This window comes from Crocuta crocuta, unplaced genomic scaffold (genome assembly GCF_008692635.1).
Source record: "Crocuta crocuta isolate KB4526 unplaced genomic scaffold, BGI_CrCroc_1.0 scaffold56, whole genome shotgun sequence".
NCBI lineage: Eukaryota > Metazoa > Chordata > Mammalia > Carnivora > Hyaenidae > Crocuta > Crocuta crocuta.
The window spans coordinates 2024134-2051623 of NW_027531334.1; the positions used below are offsets into that span (position 1 = coordinate 2024134).

Genomic DNA, 27490 nt, shown 5'->3' on the forward strand with positions numbered 1-27490 from the left:
AAAGCTAGCTCTAGTGACGGTAAGGGCGCCGGACCGCAGCCGTTGCCATGGGTTACCGAGCTAACTTGTTCCGCCTGCGCACAGCCTCCTGGGAGTGGTGGTTCGGCGGCATTCCACACCCAGCTTCTTTGCAGGCAGAGGAACTACAACTCCCAGGGCGACCCGGAAGCAGCCTAGGCAACAGAGCGGTCTTTCCTGCTTTGCCTTGGTCCGGGCCTGAACCTGGAAAATGCTGCTGGCGGCCCAGGAAATGTCCTCCTCAAGGAAGAGGACGGGGTCGAATCGCTGGAAACAGTTTACCGGGAAGCCGAGTCCCAAGGTGATCCATCCCAATTGAGAGCTCTGGGGGGCGGGGACCGGCCCCGTGGCCAGCCCAGCCGGGCTGCGCTTCCCCCTTCTAATCCCCAGGGGCATCCATACTGGCTCCCCCTCGCCTCGACTTCCCCGGTGAAAGGGCCTACGAACCTTGGGGTCTGGGTACCTTTCGGCTTTAATGGGCAGTGTCGTGAAAGAACTGTTTTCATCAAATGCTTTCCACACACCGGAGAGGTCTGGTGGTACCCATCTGGGTGAAGAGAATTCGCCAATTCCCTCGCAGCCCATTCCCACCTCCATAAATTTAGGGAACGTCCCACACATTTCATTGTTTTTAAAATGATTTACAAATTTTAGATCTTTATTGGAAGGGGAAAGTCGTCACGTTAAATCCTACGCCTCATAGTTCTCCCCTTCTAATTTTACATAAATTATCAAAAATGAACTCAGGAATGCAAGTGGATATTGAACAGACCAATACTTGATTCCCACTTGACATTTTCTGAATTCAACCAACATTCAGAAAAATAGGTCCTTTTTATATCTGTTATCTCCTTGGATGCATTAGCATATGAAGACATGGGTAACTGATAACCCCGTTTTAAACTTGAAACATACGTAAATGCCATGTGCAAAGTCACAGTCACACGGTGTGTGCTTTCCACAGACTACCTTTTTAACAGTCACAAAAATAAATGCTTTAAATGTGAGACTACTAAAATGGAGTGGCTTCTCAGCTTTCAGCTCCTGAGCAGTTTCACCAGCTGTTTTCACCCTCAAGTTACACTTTTTAAAAAAATAGATATTCTATAGACACGTGACCTTTTTTAGGGCCCTAGGCAATTGTGCTTACAGTTTATTTTAAATATACCAGCTGAATAATGCACCAGACACAGTCCACTTGGTGAATATCTTGCCCAGAATATGGGAGGGTGGAGGTAGGCATATTAGAGAGACTTGGAAACAGAATCTGCTCATTTTGTAATGTACTAGTTTCACAATTGATTGGATCTCAAATAGGTTATTGGTATAGACTTGATGATGAAAGGTAAAAATTCGGGACAATTTCTTAAGACTCCAAAAGGAAGGATTTTTGCTGCTAGTGCTCATTGTAACTGCCTAGAGGATAATACGGTAAAAGCACAAGAGCTTCTTGAGGTTCAGTTGTGTTTTAGTAGGATCAGCTCTTTCTTTGTTGCAGTGAAAAAGTTATTCAGCTATATGGCTGCATTAATTAGTTATCTTGAGGTACTTTGAAGGTGAAGTGTTATGTAAGTGAAAAGAGTATTATATCTTTCCTTCCTCCGTGTGACAGTGTGTTAGTTGAGATATTCCCTTCTTTATTTAAAGATTCACCTGAATTAATAGCAAAGCAAATACATACCTCTATTTGTTATGTGACTATTAGGGGGAATTTGACCAGCTTCTAAGAGTTACAGTGAGTGAAGAAAGTGTCCTACTCGTCTGATTTCTAATTTCAGCTTGATATGTGACCGATGTGGGTAGAAGTATTTGTGATCTTCATTTTCTGCTTTGTAAAACAGTGGAAGATTATCCCTCACCACACCCTTTCCCCCCAGTTTTTTTGTGCCAAACAATATTTCTACTATAGGTTATATAGGAAAGCTCCTTTCTACAGGTTGTTCTAGAAAAGAAGGGCCCAGGTCAAGCAACATACCCTTCTCCAAGCAGATTTGCTTCCATGATATTTGAATGATCTGGCTGAAGAATCAGTGCTTATTTGGGTTTTTATAAGGAATATCGTATCTATCATTCCTCTATTTTGGTTCTGGAGAGCTTTAGGAAAAAAAATACTGATACCTGGGCCCTATTCCAGACCAATTAAATCAGAATCTGCAGGTGGTACTAGGCAGGAGATAAAAACAGACAGAAGATGTTCCAGAGAAGACTTGGTGTTTTTTCCTCTGACCATCTCTGTGTTCTTTTCTTGCTAAACTTGCTAATGAAATGCCTTGAGGAAAGACAAAGGACACTTTTCCATATGCTTTAGTCAGAAGGATAGATTAAAAAGGCAAAGTTGATAAAGTTATCACTGTGTATTAATATTCTGTATATATTATCTACAGCCTGCCTTTGACCCTGACAATGTGGAGCACTGGATTAAGGTAAGGATATTGCACAGTTAAGGTAGCAAGAGAGTTAAGAGTCTGATATAATCGGATGGAAAGGAATACTAATAAATCTCCATTTTGCACATTTTGCTGTTTTTATTCTCATGTTAACTATGTTGCCTTAGTTTTATATTCTTCAGTATTTTTTTCATTCTGTTGCTTCTCATGAAAGTATGAATGACAAGAAAAGGAGTATAGACATGCTCTTTCAAATGCTGTGAGGGTCAAGTGAAGAAGATTAAAGGAGCAGGAGAGGAGGAGCTGTAAGAGAGAAAGTGGCTGCCTTTCTGAGATATTGGAAAGACTGTCCTGTAGTTACATTGATCTATGGGACCAATGCAATAAGTGAAAGCTATGCATACATCAGAAGAATTTTCTAATGACTGAAGGGATCCAAACATGCAGAGGACATTCTCTTTATAAAGAGATATATTTTCTTTTTTCTTTTTTTCTTTTTAAATTTTTAAAAAATGTTATATTTATTTATGAGAGAGAGCGAGGCAGCGTGAACAGGAGAGGGTCAGAGAGAGAGGGAGACACAGAATCTGAAGCAGACTCCAGGCTCTGAGCTGTCAGCACAGAGCCCAACGCGGGGCTCAAACCCACAAACCGTGAGGAACCCACGAACCATGAGATCATGACCTGAGCCGAAGTTGGATGCTTAACCTACTGAGCCACCCAGGCACTCCTCTTTTTTTTTTTTTTTTAATTTTTTATTTATTTTTGAGAGTGAGCAAGCACGAGCGAGGGAAGGGCAGAGAGAGAGAGGAGACACAGAATCTGAAGCAGGCTCCAGGCTCCCAGCTTTCAGCACAGAGCCCACAAACCGTGAGATCGTGAACTGAGCCAAAGTCAGAGATTCAACCAGCTGAACCGCCCAGGCGCCCCAAAGAGACATATTTTCTATCAATGGAGGTTTTCAAGTGGATTCTAAATGGCCACTTAACGTTAGACTAATGAAGAATATGTTTGAGCATTCTGTGAGGGGAGATTGGATTAGGTAACTTTCTGAGCTCTCTTCCAGGCCTGAGATGTATATTTTTGAGTCCAAGTACCATTTAAGTTGAAAGTACCATTAAACTACTTCAGGTGCCTGCCTCTGAGTGTCAGCTTGGCAACTTGCCACACTCCATTCATTTGCGCAGCATATATTTCAAAGTCATGTAACATTTTCCTGGGAAAATATCATTCTGTCTTGTAGTATTTTGAAGAGCTATTACTTACCTAAATTGACAGGCATTATGAGCACCAGGCCAGATGGAACCTAGGCTAGATGTAATCAATGTTATTTATTTATCTAGCCAGTATTTATTAAGTGCCTTCTGGATACCAGTGCACTCTGTTGGACACAGAAGATAAAACAGTGCTTGGGGCAGGTGCAGTCTCTTCCTTCCCAGAGTTAATAGTTCGGTAGAGGTTAAACTACTTACTGAAAACTGCTGGGAGAATTAAGGATGTAATGGAAGCACATGGTGAGGGACAGAGACTATAGACAGGCCAGAGAAGGCCTCCTGGCTCCTGAGAGAAGTGCTGACTTAGAAGACAAAAGTCCTAAAATGGACTTGCCATTGTAGAGGCTAGCCTCTGAGAAGCCCACTCCTCAGACTCATAGTGAGCCTAGTTAAATGCCAGTGCTGAGGGGTCAGTACCAGGCCCCTGCGGAGCTTAGTTTTAGTTGCACATTTAGTTGCCATCTCCTCCAGAGGGGAAGGTTTAAGGGAAACAGAAGGATAAAATTCTGCTCTGACTCTCTGCACCATTTTCCTCCTTTATGCTGTTGACAGCTTGATTAGTTAGATTTGTATCATTCCTCTAAACTTCTTCAATAGCTCTGTCTCTATTATGCCCTCAAATCTTCCTTGTCTCAAAAAGTAAGTCCTTACTTGACCCTACATTCCATTCTGATTGTCATACATCTTTTTCTTACCCAGTGTCTTTGGATGTATAGCCTAGACTCCCTGTCCTTGCATTTTTATTATCCTCTAGTGTTTACACTAATTTCCCTCCTGTTTCTGTTTCTCCCCACTTCACAGAAGCGGTTGTTATAAATGACTCCCTGGTCAATCCACTGTTCTCTTCTACGTTCTCAAACTTTGTAAGATTTGTTTGATACAGTTTTCACTTTTTTTTTATTCTAGAAATTCTCTCCTTCACTATCTTTTCATAACACTGTTTTCTCTTGCTTCTACTATTTTTCTGTTCATTACTGTCTTTGTTTCTAATTTTGTTCCCTAATGTATCCCAACTCTGGGTGTACCCTAAACAGTTACAACCTCTGGACCTATGACTTCAAATCCCCTTGAGTGGACCACCCTCTCAGAATCAGCTTAGACCTTGTTACATGGAAGAAGGGGGAAAGGGTATCTGGAAAAGGTGTGGAGCATGGTGAAGGTTGAGATAGGGCTTTCTTCAGAACAGAAAAGATCACCGGGCAGCACTGGGGACTTGGCTAAAGCAGGTAACGAGAATCTTATGTGATAACAAAACTTGATAGGTCAGACTGACCCAGACTTGAAAATTTTCATTGGAGAGGCAAAAATACAAGAGATTTGAGGCCTATGTAAGATAGTAGCTGAATATCCATGCCGAATAGGAATTAGAGGACCCTTTAAAGGACCCTTTAAAGGACTCATAGGTTGGGAGGAGAAGACATACAGTGACTAAGGACTTGTTTAGGTGCAACACCAATCCAGTGGAGGACGGGGAGCAAAAGAGGGTGATGGACAGGAGCCTGATGTTGGGGAAGGGGTTATCAGCTTTGGGGCTGAACAGTGGAAAATTCTGCATGTTGTGGTTCAGGATGACCATGTCAGTGGGTTGCTGACATACAATTGAGGGGAAGGCTATTGGAATACAGGAGATCAAGCAAACCTGGAGGCTGAGATGTTGGTGAGTCTTCCTCAGGGATACCGAAGTCACTTAGAATCAGGCAGATGCTTGAGTAGAACTGTGAGTTCTGGGGAGCTAACCCAAAATGCCAACAGTTCACCATGATTTATAATGTGTCCTCATCCTGATTTGATACACTGACTCCTCTTTTTACTCCTGGGCATTCTGTTACTTTGATACTTAAGCTTTCTAGGTATTTTCATTGATTCTCTATTCTTGAACCTTCAGTGATTCTGCATGCCATCCAACGAAACTGTAAATTCGAGATGCGTGTTTAAATTCCTCTGTCAGTCTACCTGTAATATCAGTCTACCCGCAGCAGCCCCTTTGCTGATGCTCTGTGAGACTCCTGTCAGGCTGGTCTCCTTCCCCTCTATCTTACCTTCGCTTTGACTTAGACTGACTCCTCCCTGCCACAGCCTGGGATACCATTCCTCTCTAGGGGGTCAATCCGGATCCTTCCCTTAAAGCTCAGCTTGAGAAGCACCTCTCCGTGAACAGCTTCCCCTCACCCACCTCAACCACTTAAATCCCATCTGATCTAATACTTTTTTCCTTGGAATTATTTTGGCATTCATACACAACAGATACAGCATCAAGCATTTGCTTGTATACAGAGTGATTAAAAAAGAATTGGGCAGTTTCAAAATATCTTCCTCCCGAAACTATTATATATAAACACGTAGTTTCTACTTGAGGGTATATTAAGAAACTTGTGCTTGTACCTCCCGCCTTGAGGAAATTGGAGTGCATTGTAGCTGCTGTCTCTGCCATTGGATGGACAACGGGATTGATGTGTGCTGTGGGACGCGAGGAGCTCATGTTGAGCGTTTATAAGCTCATGGGAATAATTGAGATAGTTCCTTTACAAATTATATACTTGCATATAACATAATTACTGAGTAAGTTTACTATTCAAGTAACTCTGTTCAGGTTTTCTATGTAACCCTGTGTTAGTTGAGAACTATTCTTGAATTTTTTCTTGCACACATGGCATATGAAACAGTAAATAGGTAGGTAGATAAAAGTGAACTTTCTGAAAACAGTCGCTTTTAGTTTTCTTTTCCCCTTGATGTCCACTAAGGTAGTGGGAACAGAGCTCACCTTCAATCTTTCAATCAACTTACTCAAAGAATTAAGTTGTTGGAGTGCCTGGGTGGCTCAGTCGGTTAAGCGTCGGACTTCAGCCCAGGTCATGATCTCGCGTTTTGTGAGTTCAAGCCCTCCATTGAGCTCTGTGCTGACAGCTTGGAGCCTGGAGCCCACTTCAGAATCTGTGACTCCCTCTCTCTCTCTGCCCCTCCCCCGCTCATACTCGGTCTCTCAAAAAATAAACATTAAAAAAATTAAAAAAAAAAAGAAGTTGTTAAATTGACACCATTTGTTTTAGTGAAATATAACTTAAACCTCTTCCATTTCTCACATATTTATTTTAAAAGAAAGGGTAAGGGGCGCCTGGGTGGCTTAGTCGGTTAAGCGTCCGACTTTCGCTTAGGTCATGATCNTTAAAAATAAATAAATAAATAAAAGAAAGGGTAAGGATGTAATATTTTAAGCAAAGAAATGTAGAGACAATTCCTAGTCCTCAGTATCATCTAGTACTTTTTTCCCCAAATTTTCATTTTAAGTGATATCCCCAACACTTGCTTTGTCAGAGCCAAGCAGACATTTCTCTTTACTCCCTTCCTTGTAAGTATCAGTCTATGTCCTTCTTTAGTACCCAAGCCAGTCTTCCCCATCTCCAAGGTCTCTACCTTCTTGTTAAGAATCTGTACAAATTCCAACTCATGTGAGATGATGTATCCTACAGAGTTCTTTGTTTTATCATAGCCTGAGGAACTGGGTCTATGGTCTGGTTTTTGTTGTTTATTTTTTGTTTATGAATGTTGGTTTAAAAACTGAAAATTGATCTATTTATTTGTACATTATTTACATATATACATATATAACACAAATATACAGATTATGTGAAATTCATCTTGGCTATCTTAGAATTTTAAACCCTTAATGGGAAGGTTATACGCCAAGGCAATTGTGACCATCTACTAAATGGCATATCGACCATTATAAATTTGGGCACATCAGAGACCAAGAAATAACGTGGGAAATAAATCTCTCCAGAGTGACCTCATAAAGAATGAATGATATTTTCTTTATTCTAACCCTGATTAGATCGTGTTTTCTTCTGATTTGTATCTTTTCCTGTGTGTTCTATTTTCCACATCTTTTTCGAATTACATTTGGCTTTTCAATTTTATTCCTGTTTCTAATACAAACTTAATATATGAAATCCTTGAGAATTTAAAAGGTAAAGCCCCTGGCAAGTTTTGCCAGAGGTACTACCAGTTTTTCCATGAAGGGCAAGAGGAAAAATCATTTCCAAAGTAGGTCAGGCAACAATATAAACTGTGGGGAAGTTTAGTTTTTTTAAAATAAATGCTACATGTATTCATTTTTTTAAATGAACTTTTATGGGCTACCTGTTACACCCCAAGCACTGCTCTAGGTAATGGGGCTTTCAGGCATGAAGAGGACAAAAATGTCTGCTCACTTTCTACTTAGGGGAGATGATAAATGGTAAAATGTAAGGTCATAAATGCTACAGAGAAAGAGCAGAGAAGGGGAATAGGGAGAGCCACGAGGAGGGTAGTTACAGTTCCACGTAGGGTAGTTCGAGAAGGACTTAGGATGAAGGTGACATTTGAATAAAGACTCGAGGAGGCAAAAGAAAGAGTTGTTTAGCTATTGAGGGAGAGCTCTTCAGCAGAGGGGAAATAAGTGCAAATAAGTGGGACCATGCTTGGCATATTTGAAGAGGAATGAACCAGAAGGTCAGTGTGGCTGAAGTCGAGTGAGCAATGGGATGTAGCAAACAAGAAAGTTGGAGAGCTCACAAAGGGCCTCCTGGGGCAGGACCATAAACCACATTGTAAGAACTTTGACTTTTATTCTGAGTAAAATAAGGAACAATTCAAGAGTTGTGGGGTTTTTTGATGTTTAATTTTGCGAGACAGAGAGAGAGAGAGAAACCGCGCGAGTAGGAAAGGGGTACAGTGAGAGGGAGACACAGAATCCAAAGCAGGCTCCAGGCTCTGATTTGTCAGCACAGAGCTCCATGCAGGGCTCGAACACACGAACCGCGGGATCACGACCCGAGCTGAAGTCGAACATTCAACCAACTGAGCCATCCAGGTGCCCAGGATCAATTTAAGAGTTTTGAGTGGAGTTGTGTTATGGCTTTCATTTCAAAGGGCCTATCTGCTGTGATGAGAGACTATCACAGAAAACCTGTCAGGAAATTTCAGTGCCTTTGACCAGGTGACAGCAGTAGAGGTGACTAGAAGGGTTCAGATCCTGGATATAGTTTGAAAATAGAGTCAGTAGATTTCCTGACCAATTGGATGTGGGATAGGAGGGAGAGACTATATTCAAGAGGACTCCAAGGTTTTCATCCTGAGAACTGAAAAAGTGGAATTGTCACTACCTAGGTTGGAAGACTGGGAACACAGCAGGTGTGGAGGAAAGCAAGTTTGTGGGGAGGAGGAAAGTCAGGGATTTAATTGTAAAATAAATTCTTTCATATTGTACAGATAAATGAAAATATCTGCAGTTAGGCCACTTCACCAATCCCATGAACTGGGCCACATTTTACTGTTGAATTAAAACGTTCTGGATGACTATACTTTAGTGACTCTATCCCAATTTTATTGAGCCCTGTAGTTTAACATATGATGGGAGGTTCATTTCCAGGGTAGTAATTTAAGGAAATGTCCCTCTGGTTCATATTCATATGCACATCCTAGTGGCATTGGGAGCTAATAAAATAATTGATGTTTTATTTAAAATAAAATATCCAGGTGTCAGGATCCCATTACTAATGCTCTACACAAAAGTCATCTAAAGTTTAATCTTTTGTTCAAATATAAGCTTTGTGAATATCTGTTAAAATTTGGCAAAATATTATAATTAATTTCAACTTTAAAAAGATGAAATTATTTGGGGTTTTTAAACCTGATTTCCTTCAAAAATGGAAAAATAGGAGTGCCTGGGTGGCTCAATCGGTTAAGCGTCCAACTTCAGCTCAGGTCATGATCTCGTGGTTCATGGGTTTGAGCCCTGCATTGGGTTCTTTGCTGGCAGCTCAGAACCTGGAGCCTGTTTCAGATTCTGTGTATCTCTCTCTGTCTGGTCCTCCCCTACTCATGCTTTGTCTCTGTCTCAAAAATAAATAAACTATTAACAAAAATTTTTTAATGGAAAAAATGGAAGTATTTTAGTAGTTGGTAGAAAATCAATTTCATGAGGAGAAAAATTCTTTAGTCCCGGACAAAGCTGTTGTCATCTTAATAGATTTTTTTTTTCTATTACATTGAAGAGAATGGAGAAAGCCTCAGACTTTGCAGTTTCGAAAGCATTCTCTGCTAGAAATTCTGATTTATCTAGAAGGCTTTGGAGCCATATCATAGATTTGGAAACACCTGAGCAAATAGAAGATCATGATGAAGTCTATGCAGAAGGTAAGAGAATACATTGTTTTGCTGCAATATTAATAGTTCTTTAGAATACAGGTTATTAAAGTATAACCTATAATGCATTTCAAAGTACAGAATGGAAACTTTTCTTTCTCTTGCTTTTAGTTTTTGTGTCTTTCTACCTTCCTGAAACTAATCGACTCTGGAGTAAACTCCAATATTACTAATAATGCTGTATTTAAGGTCCATTTTGTCTCCTGAAATAAAACCACTTTCAGAGGCAGTTTAATATGACACAGCTAACTGGTGAGTGCTCTAAGGTATTAGTCCTGTGGCACAGAGGGCAGCATGATCACTTCAACTACTATTAGGAGATAATTTGACCACTAGTTGTAAATCCACCTTATTCCTTATGAAGAGAGTCTAAAACTGACCTAACCTCCCTAGCTTTCCAAAGCATTTACTCCTCTGGAATTTAGTATTTTAGCTTCTCATGCTCTGAGAAACTCTGGTACGTAGGGATGAAGAAATCAGGAGGAGCCAGCAAAGAAGACTGGAAAGGAGAGGCCACCAAGGTAGGAGGAAAGTAAGAGTGCCCATGTCCTGGAAGGCAACTTCCATTTGGATTATCTATGTCTCCATTTATTGAGATTATCTTCATTCAAAAAACATATATATAATCATTACTTTATATGTGTAATTACATATCTGTATAATTTATAATACAAATTTATACATTAATAACAAAATATATATTTGCTTTATATATTATATATATGTAAACTATATATAAAATTAATACTCTGTGCCAGGTACCATTTTAGACACTGGAGGAACAGGTTACAAACAAGAGAGGCAAAGCCCTTACTTCCATGGGGTATATATTTTAGTGTGAGAATAAAGAAAACTGAAAACAGAATTATTATTTAATGATAAATCATTTGAGTTTGGACCTGAATAATAAGGAGCCAGCCAAGCATTGATGGAGGAAGGGCATCCCAGGCAGAGGGAAAGGCAGTATCAAGAGTTGGAGTACAGACATGCTTGGTGTGCTTGAGGAACTGAAGGAAGAGCAGTGTGACTGGAGCTTCCCAATGGAGATGAGCTTGCAGGAGTGAGCAGAAGACTTATTACATAAGGCCCTTATAGTCCTGGAAAAAGAATTTAGATTTTATTCCGAGTATGAGAAGACATCATTGAAAGGTTTTAAGCAGAGGTGTAACCGCACAGTATTTGAATTATATGAAGAATAGATTATAAGGGACAAAAGGAGGGAGAAGGGAGATAAGTGGAAGGCTATTAAAGTGGTCTGGGTGAGCAGTAATGGCACTTGATCTTGGGTGGTTGGTGGTAATAGAGATGGAGAAAGGAGACTGATTCAGAAATTGGCAAGGCTACATCTTGCCCACCCCATCTCCCAACCCACCAGTGGGAATGCACAGTATACTTTAGCTTCTTAAAGTTTCTGAGAAGTCCTCCTGTTTAAAAAAACTAATGTTTACTTACCCCATTTCCCAAGCTTCCCTTACCATGAAGCTCTTTTTATCCTGAAATCCATATTCATATCCTCAAGAATTAGTGATACACATTAGAAAGTACTAGTATATGGACAGAACATGATTTTCAAAGGTTTAAATCCTTTTTTCTTTTCACATCAATCATCTGTTAATATTCCATAAGAACCAAAGTTCTGAGGAACATTCTTTGAGAAACTTTGCTTAATGTAGCCTTAGAATCTCTGATCCAACATGAGGTGTTCCTACAGTTGAACCCTCTAAGAGAAGTTCCTTTTCTTTGTTCTTTTAGGACACTTTTGTGTTTTGTTTTGTTTTGGTTTTTTTTTAATGTTTTATTTATTTCTGAGAGAGAGAGAGAGACAGCGTGAGCAGGGGAGGGTCAGAGAGAGAGGGAGACACAGAATCTGAAGCAGGCTCCAGGCTCCGAGCTAGCTGTCAGCACAGAGCCCGACATGGGGCTTGAACCCACAAACCGTGGGATCATGAGCTGAGCTGAAGTCGAATGCTTAACCAACTGAGCCACCCAGGTGCCCCTCTTTTGGGACACTTTGTAGTAAACCCCTATTTACTAATGAATGACATTTAGCAGATCTGAATTATTCTACATATAAATTATTATACACATAAATGTCTGTATTAATGTACACAGGGTTACTCAGTAAATATCTGTCACTGTTCTTTTACTGCCTCTGAAAGCCAATAATATTTGTTACTAGTATACTTTCACACTTAGTTTCTACTACCATGATTCATTTTTTTCTGTTGTATATGTTATGCATTCCTAGCTATATTAAATGCCATTTGGCATCATTTAATGTAATGAACATCCCATTGTCTCAGAACTATGTGATAATGGTAATAACCATAAAGATAGTGGTGAAATATATACTTCTCCTCTTTGAAAGCCCTCTGCCCTACCTACAGAGCTGTTTGATAATAATGATAGTGATGAAGGTCATACTAAGGTAGACATTTTCTCCCATACCTATATATTTAAGAAGATTTTCTGAATATGACTAGGAACTTGGCTGCCAGGATGTCACACTGATTTTCCTCTTACCTCAATGGGCCTCTCCTTCCTAGTCTACTTTCCTGGTTCTGCCTCATCTCTTCAGGTGTTCAGATCTTATTCCTGGAACCAGTTCTCTATCCATCTTCCTCCTTTGGTGATCTCTTCCACTCTGTGGCTTAAAATACTATCCGTATGCTGACAACACCCACATTTATTTCTTCATCTTGGACCTCTCCCCTGAAATTCAGAGTGGTATAGCCAATACCTCTTTGACATTCTTATTTGACATTGCTTATTTGTATGTCTCATAAGCATTTCAAACCAAACTAGTCTAAAACTGAATCCCTGATCTTCTCTCCAAACCTGCCTTGCCCTTGGCCTTCCCTTTCTCAGTAAATGGCATCTCCATTTGTAGAGTTGCTTAGGCCAAAAACCTTACAGATTTCTTTCTCTCCATTCCCATATCATACATCAGCAAACCAGGTCAATTCCAGCTCAAAACATTACAATCGGATCATTTTTATACTTTCACTCCAGGTCCAGGCTATTATCACTTTTTCCCTAGATTATTGCATTTGTCTTTAAATTGGTGTCCCCTACTTCTGTGCAAGGGATTTTCAACCTCAGCACTATGGATGTTTTGGGCCAGATAATTTTTTTTTGGAGGGGGGGCGCGCAGTCCTGTGCATTGTTGGATGTTTAGCAGCATACCTGGCCTCTGCCCACTAGATGCTAGTGTCATTCACCCCAGTTGTGATAACCAGAAATGGCTCCAGACATTCCAAATGTCTACTCAGGGGCAAGATTACCCCTGGTCTAGAGCCACTGCTCTAAACCTGATCCCCACGTTACCTCTTTACTCTGTCTCCTACATTCCCCCTTCACTCACTCCTTTCTACACTGCCTCGGTATTTCTCCAATACTCCAGACATTCTCTTCCATGGGGCCTTTGCACTTGCTTTCTGTCTACATGGAATAATATTGCCTTATATGTCCATATGGCTTACTCCTTCACTTTCTTCTTTTCTTTGCCCAAATGTCTTCTCAGGGAGGCCTTCTTTGACCCCTTCCCCCAGTTTAAAACTATCAATACCTACCTTCCATTTCTTGTACACCATTTCTCCCCTTCCTGCTCTGTTTTTCTGATTTACTTACTGTCTCTCTTCTCCAATTAGAGTGTAAACTTCATTGGTGAAAGGTTTTATTTGTCCTGTTTTTTTTTGCTGCTCTTTTCCCAGCATCTAGCACAGTACTTGACACATGTTAGATGTTCAATTAGTATTTACTGAATGAATGAAAACAGTGAATGAAGAAAGTCTCTTAAGTAATTAAAATATTAAAAAGATTTTTTGTTTTACTGATAGCTCAGGAGCTAGTCAACAACTGGTTAGACGCCAAACTTAAGCAAGAATTAGCTAGTGATGGTGAAGATGATGCTAAAGACACAGTATCAAATATTCCTTCTGTGCCAGAAGCCGGTGGGCATTTGAAATATGACAAGTTTGATGGTAAGTACTTGTCTGATTGTTCTAAGCTTTAATATTTAGTAAATGTATCTAATAAGCCTTTTTAATTATTTTGAATAATGAATGATGTGCTCTTTGCCTTTTCTGTGTTTTGCTTAGTTTTATAATTGGCTTTAATTTTTCTTGGTTCAATTTAAATTACTTACCTGTATCTTCAGTAAATTTATATTGTTTCTTAAATTAAAATATTGTTTGTAATTCCTCTTTTGACTCTTTACTTCAGAAAGGGCTACATTTAAACTTTCTTATATCAGTTTTTAAATTTTTTTTATTTTTCAGAGTGAGAGAGAACGTGAGCACATACAAGCCAGGGGGCAGGGGGCAAAGATACAGGGCGAGAGAATCCCAACTGTCATCACAGAGCCTGACATAGGGCTCAAACTCACGAACCTCAAGATCATGATCTGAGCCAAGATAAAAACATTTAACTAACTGAGCCACCCAGCCACCCACTACCCCTCACACATCTTATGTTTAGAGTATTTTGTTTGTTTCCCTGATTTTTTTAGATCAAAACTGAACAAAAATATTATGTAGCCAATAAAAAGAATGTTTACCAAAAATAGATTAATGTGATTATCTCAATAGACACAGAAGAAGTACTTAACAAAATCTAACATCCAATCCTAATAAAACTCTCAGCAAATTAGTAATAGAAGGTAAATTTCAATCTAACATAGGGCATTTACATAAGACATACAAAAAACAAATACCAAAATGACAAATATAAATCATACCTTATCAGGAATTATACCTAATGTAAATGGATTAAATACTCCAATTAAAAGACAGAGATTGGTGGAATGAATTTTAAAATATGACTGACTATATGCTGTCTGCCAGTTACACAAGTTAGATTCAAAAACACATAGATTAAAAGTAAAATTCTGGAAAAAGATATACTGTGCAGTGAGTAACCAAAAGAAAGTGAGAGCAATTTACTAATATCAGAAAAAATAGACTTTAAGATAAAAAAAATTGTTGGGGTGCCTGGGTGGCTCAGTTGGTTAAGTCTCTGACTCTTGATTTCGGTTCAGGGCATGATCTCACGGTTTGTGAGTTTGAGCCCCACGTCAGGCTGTGTGCTGGCAGTGCAGAGCCTATTTGGGATTCTCTTTCTTTCTCTCTCTCCCCATCCCCCCCCCGCCTCTCCCATGCTTGTTCTTTCCCAAAAATAAGTTTTAAAAAATTTGTTATTAGAGGGATGACTGGGTGGCTCAGTCGGACTCTTGATTTCAAGCTTAGTCATGATCTCCTGGTAGTGAGATGGAGCCCTGCATCAGGCTCCATGCTGGGCATGGAGACTGCTTAAGAGTCTCTCTCTCTCTCTCTCTCTCTCTCTGTCTCTCTCTCTCTCTCTCTCTTTCTCTCTCTCCTTCTGCCCCTCCTGCCCACTTGTGCTTGCTCTATCTTTCTCTCAAAAAAAAAAAAAAACAATGTTACTAGGTACAAAGAAGGGCATTTTATAATGATAAAGGGACAAGTATGAACATACATACACCTAACAAAAGGGTCCTGAAATACATGAAGCAAAGTTGAAGGGAGAAATAGTTAATTCAACAATTCTCCCAATTATTTGGAAACCTGATACCCCATTTTCAATAATATATGGAACTAAACAGAACATCAGCAAGGAAAATGTTTAGTGTCATTAGTCATTAAGAAAATGCAAATTAGAACTACCTTGAGTAACCGCGACATTCCTGTTAAATGGCTTATATCCAAAGAGTGACAACACCGAGTATTGGTGAGGATGTAGAGGAACTGGAATACTCCTATACTGCTGATGATTATGTGAAATTATATAACCACTTTGGAAAACAGGTTGACAGTTTTTTAAGAAATTAAACAGATACTTATATGATCAAGCCATTCCCCTCCTAGGCATTCTCCCAAGAGAAAAGAAAGCATATGTTCATACAAAAACTTGTACACACATGTTTATAACAACTTTATTTGTCATAGCTAAAATCTGGAAATGACCCAAATGTCTACCCCTGAATAAATGAACAAATTATGGCATACCCAAACAGTGGAATACTAATCAGCAATAAAAAGTGATAACCTATTGGTGTAACATGATGAATCAAAAATAGTTATGCTGAATAAAAGAAGGCTGACAAAAAAAAGTACAGAGCATATGATTTAGTTAATACAAAATTCCAGAAAATGTAAATTTATAGTGCAAGAAAGCAGGTCTGTAGTTGCCTGGGATAAGACAGAGAACATGGGGAAGAGTGGGAGGAAGAGCTTGCAAATCAGCATGAGGACCCTTTTGGAGCTGACAGACATGTTCGTTATCTTGGTTATAGTGATGGTTTTCCTGGTAGATGTATATGTCAAAACTTATGGTAGACTTTAAATATTTACGGTTTATTGTATGTCAGTCATACCTCAAAAGAACCATTTAAAAAAGAAAAAGCAATGGATGGGGCAGCTGACTGGCGCAGTCAGTAGAACACACCACTCTTAACCCCAAGGTCAGGAGTTCAAGACCTATGTTGGACATGGACCTTATTTAAAATAAAAAAAAAATTTAAAAAGACGAAGCAATAGAGTCTTCAGGGATGTTTAGAATGAAGTAGTATCTTTTACATTTGGCAGTGAAGGAATCTTTAGTGACTTGGGGACGGAAAATTCATCATTTTTCCTCTCAGTTGAAGGTAGTTAATTGCTGAGGGCTGTACTCATCCAATTGGCATTATCAGTTACAATTTATTAAATACCCACGGCTTTATATTTTTGTTATACCAAGATTATTTAAATTTGGAAATTGTACTGTACTAAATTTCCCCCCTTTTTTTGTTCCTGCTCTGTCTCCCCCCAGAGTTATGTGGCTATTTGGAGGAAGAAGAGGAAAGTACCACCGTTCAAAAATTTATAGACCATCTGCTCCATAAAGAAGTGGTGGATTCTGGAANACTCTTGATTTCAAGCTTAGTCATGATCTCCTGGTAGTGAGATGGAGCCCTGCATCAGGCTCCATGCTGGGCATGGAGACTGCTTAAGAGTCTCTCTCTCTCTCTCTCTCTCTCTCTGTCTCTCTCTCTCTCTCTCTCTTTCTCTCTCTCCTTCTGCCCCTCCTGCCCACTTGTGCTTGCTCTATCTTTCTCTCAAAAAAAAAAAAAAACAATGTTACTAGGTACAAAGAAGGGCATTTTATAATGATAAAGGGACAAGTATGAACATACATACACCTAACAAAAGGGTCCTGAAATACATGAAGCAAAGTTGAAGGGAGAAATAGTTAATTCAACAATTCTCCCAATTATTTGGAAACCTGATACCCCATTTTCAATAATATATGGAACTAAACAGAACATCAGCAAGGAAAATGTTTAGTGTCATTAGTCATTAAGAAAATGCAAATTAGAACTACCTTGAGTAACCGCGACATTCCTGTTAAATGGCTTATATCCAAAGAGTGACAACACCGAGTATTGGTGAGGATGTAGAGGAACTGGAATACTCCTATACTGCTGATGATTATGTGAAATTATATAACCACTTTGGAAAACAGGTTGACAGTTTTTTAAGAAATTAAACAGATACTTATATGATCAAGCCATTCCCCTCCTAGGCATTCTCCCAAGAGAAAAGAAAGCATATGTTCATACAAAAACTTGTACACACATGTTTATAACAACTTTATTTGTCATAGCTAAAATCTGGAAATGACCCAAATGTCTACCCCTGAATAAATGAACAAATTATGGCATACCCAAACAGTGGAATACTAATCAGCAATAAAAAGTGATAACCTATTGGTGTAACATGATGAATCAAAAATAGTTATGCTGAATAAAAGAAGGCTGACAAAAAAAAGTACAGAGCATATGATTTAGTTAATACAAAATTCCAGAAAATGTAAATTTATAGTGCAAGAAAGCAGGTCTGTAGTTGCCTGGGATAAGACAGAGAACATGGGGAAGAGTGGGAGGAAGAGCTTGCAAATCAGCATGAGGACCCTTTTGGAGCTGACAGACATGTTCGTTATCTTGGTTATAGTGATGGTTTTCCTGGTAGATGTATATGTCAAAACTTATGGTAGACTTTAAATATTTACGGTTTATTGTATGTCAGTCATACCTCAAAAGAACCATTTAAAAAAGAAAAAGCAATGGATGGGGCAGCTGACTGGCGCAGTCAGTAGAACACACCACTCTTAACCCCAAGGTCAGGAGTTCAAGACCTATGTTGGACATGGACCTTATTTAAAATAAAAAAAAAATTTAAAAAGACGAAGCAATAGAGTCTTCAGGGATGTTTAGAATGAAGTAGTATCTTTTACATTTGGCAGTGAAGGAATCTTTAGTGACTTGGGGACGGAAAATTCATCATTTTTCCTCTCAGTTGAAGGTAGTTAATTGCTGAGGGCTGTACTCATCCAATTGGCATTATCAGTTACAATTTATTAAATACCCACGGCTTTATATTTTTGTTATACCAAGATTATTTAAATTTGGAAATTGTACTGTACTAAATTTCCCCCCTTTTTTTGTTCCTGCTCTGTCTCCCCCCAGAGTTATGTGGCTATTTGGAGGAAGAAGAGGAAAGTACCACCGTTCAAAAATTTATAGACCATCTGCTCCATAAAGAAGTGGTGGATTCTGGAATGTTGGAAGGTCTTGGAATGAATGGAAACCAAGACAAGCAGCAGCAGAAGGATCCTCGTCTTACCATGGAGATGAGACATAAGCAGGTGGGAGGGAAAAACAAAATTAAAATGGGTAACAGGAAGCAATCTTTGTGTAGCACATTTAATAAGCTTAAATAAAGACTTAGGCTTTATTATGAAAAAGGGTGCCATCTGTGGTTTGGTTAGAAAGAACAAAAATAAAATATAAGAACTTCAGAAGAAAAATAATGCTCATAAACTGAGGACAGGAAACAATTTAAGAAAACTAAAAAAAAGGAATAATTGATTTGGAACAATGGAGTGGTGAACTAAACTTTATTAGTTTGTGTGTGGTATTTTCTATTATAAATATGTAGATTTGTTTTGCTTGAATTTGGTTTTTGAACTGTGACATCAATATATTAATATCATGAATATTCTAGTGAATGTTATAATGATAATTCTTTTCCAGACAACTGAAAAATTCACTCATTTTGTGATTATAATTTGAACGGGAGGACAGATCTGAATTAAATCTAGTTCAGCTGTTTTGAATTAGAAAGGCATATGGGAACTTTCTTTTCTTCAAAGGGAATAAATAGTGGGTTATAGGAAAAAGATGCATCTCAACTCTTTGTAGGGGAACTTCAGGAAATCAGAATGACCAAGTCTTTTCCACACGTTCAGAACTAAGTGAACTAAAATGAATGCCAACACATTGTATGCTATCTTTTTATAACACTGAGTTTCTAGTTGCTTTAAATCATTAAGAGTGCTTAAATGGTAGAAGTATGATCCGTTTGGGTTTTTGAAAAGAGAGAGGAGAGAAGGTTCAACAAGAGATTGACAGTATCTGGAAGTCTTCTCATTACTGGAGAGTAAGATGAGGGTAAAGGTAAGTGAGCTGGGGGGAAAGGAGCACTTCTGTACTTACAGTTAGTCAAGCCTCTATAGAATCAATACGTTTGAAAAATTGTGCTTATTCAGAAATATCTGTGAAATTCAGAGTTTTGAATTACAAATAAGAGCCAGAATCATCGATACACTTAAATAATGATAATGAAAGGGTAGGGGGCACCTGGGTGGTTCAGTTGGTTGAGCGTCCAGCTCTTGATTTTGGCTCAGGTCATCGATTGAGCCTCACGCCAGACTCTGTGCTGAGCGTGGAGCTGCTTAAGATTCTCTCTCCCTCCCTCTGCCCCTTTCCCCCACTCATTCTTGTTCACTCTCTCAAATTAAAAAAAATTTTCTTTTAATGAATAAAGCGTGTGGTGTTCTTAAAGCAGTAAATCACTGTTCTATCCTTCACAGCGTAGCCTCCCGCAAATATCCAGCCTGCAGACTGGGCCCAAATAAACAGCAGGAGTTTCCAAGTTACCTTGGAAAACTTTAGGGGTCAGAAATTACTACTAAGTAAGCATCCAGAATTTGGCATCTGACCCATTAGATTTTCAAGTTTTCTCTGATGCAAATCATTCCCAGACTCTTTGGGAGTCCTACTACCTGACTTCATCTAGACTTTTGAATTGGCTCATACCCAGTAAACGTATGAATTCTTCCTGTTCTGCTGAACAGTGGGCTTCTGGGCCAGAATGTTTCAAACTGGAGATATTGTGAACTTGAAAATGTATTCTAAGCTTTTGCATATTCTTTTCTACTTGAGAGGCTGCATTTCACTCTTGTTGTATTCTCTTTAAGGTAAAAGAAAATCGCTTAAGACGTGAGAAAGAACTGGAGCGTCAGAGAATTGAAAAGACCCTGAAAAAATCAGCCTTGTTAGAGGCTCAGTATTTGGTACAAGAAGAGAAGAAAAAGAAGGCTCTGGAGGCCAAGAAAGAGGAGGAGGAGATTCAAAGGGAGATGGTAAAGCTGCGGAGGGAGATAATTGAGAGGAGACGCACTGTGGAAGAAGCATGGAAAATGTAAGCCCGTCGTGGTGAGCAGTGTGCAGTTTTTTTTTTTTTATTTAAGCAGTCATTTTGAAAGTATTCTAAAGTTTAAAGAAATGGACATTGTAATAGCAAAACACAAAGGAGAAATCACCCACCATTCCACTGTCTTAACAAATTATTTAACATTTTTCTGTTTCCTCTGGGTCTCGATCCCTTTACATACTTAATTGCAGCTATAAAGTACATTTAATTTGTTATTTTGCTTGTTGTAATTAACACATTGCCCAGAGTCCTGAGGTCTATATATTAATACTCCACTGAGTTCCGAGACCAGTCTATGTAATGACCTCCCCGCCCAACCTGATAAGCATTTCAGCTATTTCAGGTTTGTCACCATATAATAATACAGTGAGCTTCCTTAAGCATAGAGCTTTTTATATTCTTAGGAGTGTAATTATTGAGTTAAATGGTACAGGCCTTTTGATGACTCTTGAAACATTGCCAAACTGCTTTCAAAATGGGTTACACTTATTTACACTATTGCTGGCAGTGAGCCAGATTACCACACTTTTCGGCACTGGGGAGTACTATCACTTTCAGTGTTTTGCACTTTCAATAGGTATTATATTGGTTTAGTTTGTATTTCTTTGGTTACCTGTATATTCGCTCATTGTGCCTGTGTGAAATGTGTGTCTTACCTTCTGATAATCAATCCTACAGAGTCCTCATTGCCTTCCAGCCACTGATAAAGAACAGAAATATCTAACGTAAGAGGAAAATCAAAATAGTCTTCATGGGATGTAGTACTATTATGTGTCCTCATGCAGAAAATGAGGTTCATAAGTGAAATAAATAACTAATGTATTTATTCTGAGAAACAGCACTGATGCATGAACTGGAAAAGCCTTGGAGCAACATGCCTCAAGTGACTGAATACTCAGACTCAAAGGCTAGAAAGGCCTATTAGATAATCCCTTCCACCCCATCAGCCTACACAGCTTTTCCCCCTGTGTTCCTGATTGCTCTCATTCTACCCAATTTAAAACAGCTTAGCAGTGGATGTGGGCTTCACTCTTCCAAGTGCCAGCCTCAGGCCTCCTCCAGACACCATTCCTTTCAGAAAGCAAGCACTAGTGTTTTAGTGAGTTTCTCACTAAGGTCAGGTTACTTTTCAGATCACTCTTAAACCCTGAAAACTCTGGGATGACCTAAAATAAATTATGGTATTTATGGTATACAGGTGGTATACCATGGTAACAGGATGCTCTGTTCATAGTGGGCTCTCACCAAATGTTCACTAACCACTCATTTCTTTTAAAAGTTAAAATCTTATCCATGGTTACAGCAATTCAGGTTAATACTCTCTGCTGCTCACAGAAGAACTGATTTTAAATGTTCCAGAAAGCAATTTGACAGTAAACAACAAGAGCCATGAAAATGGTATTGTCATTTGACCTGAGAGTTCCAGTCTTAGGAAAACTCCCCTCAGAAAATGATCAGAAATCCAAAGATTTGTGCACAAAGATTATTAATATAATAGTATTTATAATAGGCATTAATATTAGAGAAATTAATAAAAATGGTGGTACAATCAGATATCACTGACAGTATGTCAGTTTCCTTTCTGGGTGGAAATATGGATGGCTTTTATAGCTCTGATATTTCACAGTGAGCAGCTATTACTTTCATAGCATATTGTAGTGTTATATTAGAAAATCAGATCCATGGTTATTAGAACTATATTTCTTTAAATAACCACTGTGATCTGCTTCCAACTACCTATTATAACATTGTTATGGCATCTGGAGAGAGTCAATAAAATGTTATTATTGATAGACCTTTTTAATTTATTTGTAAGCAATACTACATCTGCTCCCCTGCATAGTTTCAAAGTATCTCCTATAAGAAATCTTTAATTACAAAGAGAAAAATGGCAGCTTTACACCGGAGAGGCCCCCTTAACCAAGTGATGGTTAACAGCACAAGTAATAAGGTAGAACATTGTGTGTCCCCTGTATGTATATGAAAATTAATGAGAGCATGTCTGTAGAGTATTCTGGCATCCCTCTCTCAGTTTGAGTTTCCACAACTGTAAAGTGAAATTCAGAAAGACCAGGTGAATTGCATGAGTTTTCACAGCTGGTTTGTGGGCCAAAGCACATAAATCCTGAGTCCTGACTAGGTGTTGTGTTTACTATATCGCCAGTAGTATATCTTACACACATGTATGTACACATACTCTAGTACACGCCAGTAAGAAAGCAGTGGCTGTGAACTTGCTTGAATTGGCATGTTGAGAGAGATGAGCTGGCTGAGAAAAGAGTTGGGTGAGACATGAACAGCAGTTACCGAGAGATTCCTGTCACTTGCTGACGGCCTTTTATTGTTATTAAATTCTACTTTTTCTCTTTTCAGCTATTTTAGAATTAATATAAATTCCATTCCTTCTGTACCCAAGAATACCTGATTCTTTTACTATTTTTTCCCCTAAAAGCCCTGTAAAAGCCTTGGTGTAAAAATCTCATCCCTTTCTTACCTAAGGTCCTTTTTTGTCCCTCCCTTAGAAGAGAGAGAACTTATGTCTACCTTAGAAAACACCTAGGAGTTGTTAACTCTCAAATTTTGATCAAAGTATTGCTCAGTGGTAAACTCAGTAAAAATACTCTACTGAAGGGGCACTTAGCTGGCTCAGTCAACAGAGTGTGTGCCTCTTGATCCCAGGGTGAGTCTGAACCCTCATTGGGTGTAGAGATTACTTAAATAAATAAATAATTTTTTAAAAAACTACCAAAATATCTATAGGGATTTCTACTTTTCAGAGTATAACACTTTTATTTCATTTAGTGTATATTTTATAAAGGAGTAAACTAAGGCTCAAAAACAAAAACAAAAAAGTCATCCTACTATGTACTTTTAGAACCAGATCTAAAAATCTGTCTTCTGATGGAAAATTCAATGTCCATTCCACTATGGTAGGTTGTAATTGCCCATTGTTAGGTCTCTTGTTCATGTATGTATTTTTAAAATTGTTATTAACAGAGAGAGGAAAAAGCAGGAAGAATATTCTCAAAAAAATACAGAAGAAAGCATCTTTCAAAGTGATCATATTCTTCTGGATGAAGAAAAAATGGCAAAAGAAAGAAAGAAGAAACTCAAAGAGTTATTAATCCAAACTTACAATGAAAATCATCAGGTAGGAATTGTAACATCCCTTTATTCAGCATAAATGACAGAGAGCTCTATCAGAGTTAGGACAGTGTCCCACTAAGCCTAACTGAGCCTCATTGCAAATACCAGAATTGCCCACACCATTTGTTCTGTGCTGCCCAGTGGGCCTAGGGCCTGGAGTGGTGTTCCATTCCCTGGTCCCAGGGCCATTCTTCTATGTACTCTGTGTGATCCTGGGAAGTGGGGTGTGAATTTGGGATGGCTTCCTAAATTATTACCGTGTTCAGAATAGCATGGAACCACTAATGAATTCTCTGATAGGTTTTGAAAGCTTGGCTTCCACAGTCTTCTGGATTATTCAGAATTACTCAGAAAGTCACTTGTCTTCTAGTAGCTATGAACTTAAAGCAAGATACATCTTTCCTTTTCATGGTCTACATTTCCTTTTATTCTTTTTTTTTTTTTTTAAATGTTTTATTTATTGCTAGGAGAGAGAGAGAGAGCGTGAGCAAGGGAGGGTCAGAGAGAGAGGGAGTCACAGACTGAAACAGGCTCCAGGCTCTGAGCTGGCAGTCAGCACAGAGCCCGACGCGGGGCTCGAACCCACAAACCGCGAGATCATGACCTAAGCGAAAGTCGGACGCTTAACCGACTAAGCCACCCAGGCGCCCCTACATTTCCTTTTATTCTTTTCTCCCTCTCTTTTACTTTCACTTTTTGTAAAATTAACTGGTCAATTTTTTATTGACAAATGAGCCTCCTTTCCAGGTCATTTGAGCATAAGTTTCTTTCAGTGAAGTGGGATTGACAATAGTATGCATTTGAGGCTTAAAACATTTCAGGTGTGGGACACCTGGGTGGCTCAGGCAGTTAAGCATTCAACTTCAGCTCAGGCCATGATCTCACAATTTGTGAGTTTGAGCCCCACATCAGGCTCTGTGCTGACAGCTCAAAGCCTGGAGCCTGTTTCAGATTCTGTGTCTCCCTCTGTCTCTGCCCCTCTCCTGCTCACACTCTGTCTCTGTCTCTCAAAAATAAATAAATAAATGTTAAAACAAATTAAAAGAAAACATTTCAGGTGAAAGGGGTTACTTGGAAGATTTGTAAAATAACAAGGTTGGAAGTAAAGATAAACATGGATATATTTTGTGTCATATAATACCCACCTAAGGGCTTTAGGCTTTGCTGAAATTCAGTGAATGGTAGAGGAATGAATGCAAGAATGCATGGATTTGACAAGAGAAAAGAAAATGTCAGGATGTTATTGAGGGAGCTTGATAAATATAGGACAGACCTATAAAAGCCCTGGAAATCAGGAACAGGAATTTGAATATAATATTGATAACTGGGATATGAGCAACAAAGTAAAGTAGTATAAACAATTTAAGAAAAGAGAGAGAGAGGGGCACCTGAGTGGCTCAGTCAGTTGAGCTCCGACTCTTGGATTCAGCCCAGGCCATGATCTCGTGAGTCGAGGGTTCAAGTGCCACATCAGGCTCCACGCTGACAGTGCAGAGCCTTCTTGGGATTCTCTCTCCCTGTCTCTCTTCCCCTTCCCAACTCACATGCTCCCTCTCTCTCTCTCCAAAACAAAACAAAACAATCTAGAGACATTTGATGGAGGCATTTTGGACTTTTTGGGCAAAAAGTCATAATTATTGAGATATAAAACAAGATTTTTGGTTAGGGTTTTGGCTTTAGGAATAGAGAGGGAAATGTAGTAGGAGGAAATATTAAGAATTGGGACTAACATTTTTGAGAAATATTTGGCAAGGACTCTAAGATGCTGCATCCTTCATGAGACAGATGGCATTGGTATGTCCTTCTGCAATAACAGTTCAGATTTCTGAAGGAAAGTAAGAAAGGAGATGAGTACTCAGGGGACCATCTAGAGAAGGTGTGAGGAAAATATGCCATGATATGTTATCCAACCAATGAGAGATTAATAAGACATGTGGTCTTGTAAGCTTAATTTTTACATTTTATTGAAGTTCACTGTACAGGAAGAAATAATGTATGTTTTAGATACAAGTGGCTAGGTATGAATTTTAGACACATGTAAAGAGTTTTACAAAATTAGTGGTCTACCTCAAACAGATTACTCAAGTTTTGTTTTTTTTTTTTAAGTTTATTTATTTATTTTGAAGGGAGAGAGAACGAGCTGGGGAGAGAGAACATTTTTTAAGAGAGAAGGGGACAGAGGATCTGAAGTAAACTATGAGCTGTCAGCGTAGAGCCCGATGCAGGGCTAGAGTTCACAAGCCATGAGATCATGACCTGAGCCGAAGACAGATGCTTAACTGACTGAACCACCCAGATACCCCCAGATCACTCAGTTTTAAAAGGACCAGCCAGAAATGCCTGGGTGGCTCAGTCAGTTGAACACTGGAGTGCCGATCTTGGCTTAGGTCATGATCCCAGAGTCGTGGAATCAAGCCCCGAGTTTAGCTTGGAGCCTACTTAAAATCTCTGTCTCTCCCTCTGCCCATCCCCCATGTGCACACACACTCTCTCTTTAAAATAAAAAAAAAAATTAAAAAGGATCAGCCAGTATAATTTTAAAATGTGAGATTATGAATAAATTATCTCTACTTCACACAGATTCTGCTTGATGATCCTATACTTTGTTTTCAAGTTATTTTGAAATAATTGCAGACATACAGAAAAGCTCCAAAAACACTACACAGAATACCTGCATACCCTTCACCCAGCTTTCCCCAATGTTAACATCTTATGTAAGCATACCATAAATATCAAAACTAGGAAATTAACCTTGGTACAACACCATTAACTAAACCACAGACCTTATTAGAATGTCACCAGTTTTTTCACTAACATCCTTTTCCTATTCCAGGACTCAGTCCATAATTCTGCATTAGGGAATACCTAGGAGTATGTACCTAGGACTCAGTCGATAATTCTGTTTCATTTAATTGTCATGTCTTCTTTGTCTCTTTCCGGCTTTGTGACAGCTCCTCAGTCTTTCCTTCTCTTTTATGACCTTGGCATTTTTTAAGGGTACCGATCAGGTATTTTGTAGAATGTCTCTCAGTTGGGGTTTTCTGATATTTTCTCCTGCTTAGATTGAGATTCTACATTTTTGGTAAGATTACTACAAGAAGTGATGCTGTGCCCTTCTCAGTATTGTATCAGGGTGTCCAAGAGTTAATATGCTAGGTTTCTGTACTATAAAGTTACTGTTTTTCCTTTAGAATGTCTTAGAAGAGATACTGTAAAACTATGCAAATATCCTGTTTCTCCTTAAACTTTCATTTACTAATTTAATTATGGCATTCATTGGTAGATCTTGCCTGCAATATTAATATGTTTGTCTAATGATGATTTTGTATTTCCTTCATTTCTTCTCCATTTATTAATTGAAATTCTTCCAGAAAGAAAACCTGTCCCTTCTCCCCAATTTATTTACTTATTTATTCAATTACCTACTTTTATCATTAGGGGCTCCTAGATATGTATTTTATTCTGTGGGTTATAATCTATTATTATCTTTGTTTACTCGGTTCTTCAAATTGTTCGAACTTTAGCCATTGGGAAATCTTTCAGGTTGATTTCAAAATATTTCCATTGTTTTGGGGGCACTTCCTTTCTTTCTGGCACCATAGGACATTCCAGGCTCATCTTGTATTTTTCCTGTCCCAGCTCTGGAATCAACAACCACTTCTACATGAAACTCTGGTTTCTTTATTGGAAAATAGTGTTTAGAAACCAAGATCTTTTTTTTTTTAATGTTTTTATTTACTTCTAGGGGAGAGAGAGAGATAGCATGAGCAGGGGAGGGTCAGAGAGAGAGGGAGATACAGACTTTGAAATAGGCTCCAGGCTCTGAGCTGGCAGTCAGCACAGAGCCCGATGCGGGGCTCGAACCCACGAACCGCGAGATCATGATCTAAGCGAAAGTCGGACGCTTAACCGACTAAGCCACCCAGGC

The 27490-nt window shown here is 38.9% G+C and overlaps 1 protein-coding gene across 1 annotated transcript in view; it reads left to right on the top strand.

Moving 5' to 3' along the window:
• The first annotated feature begins 214 nt into the window (after positions 1-214).
• Positions 215-27490, top strand: part of CCDC191 (coiled-coil domain containing 191) — a 91706-nt gene continuing 64430 nt past the window's right edge. Inside the window, exons 1-7 of the mRNA XM_077771843.1 lie at positions 215-319; positions 2403-2441; positions 9712-9853; positions 13702-13845; positions 18387-18565; positions 20180-20403; positions 23413-23566. Of these exons, the coding sequence (XP_077627969.1) occupies positions 230-319; positions 2403-2441; positions 9712-9853; positions 13702-13845; positions 18387-18565; positions 20180-20403; positions 23413-23566 (972 nt within the window). The 5' untranslated portion in view covers positions 215-229. The remainder of the gene's footprint in view (positions 320-2402; positions 2442-9711; positions 9854-13701; positions 13846-18386; positions 18566-20179; positions 20404-23412; positions 23567-27490) is intronic.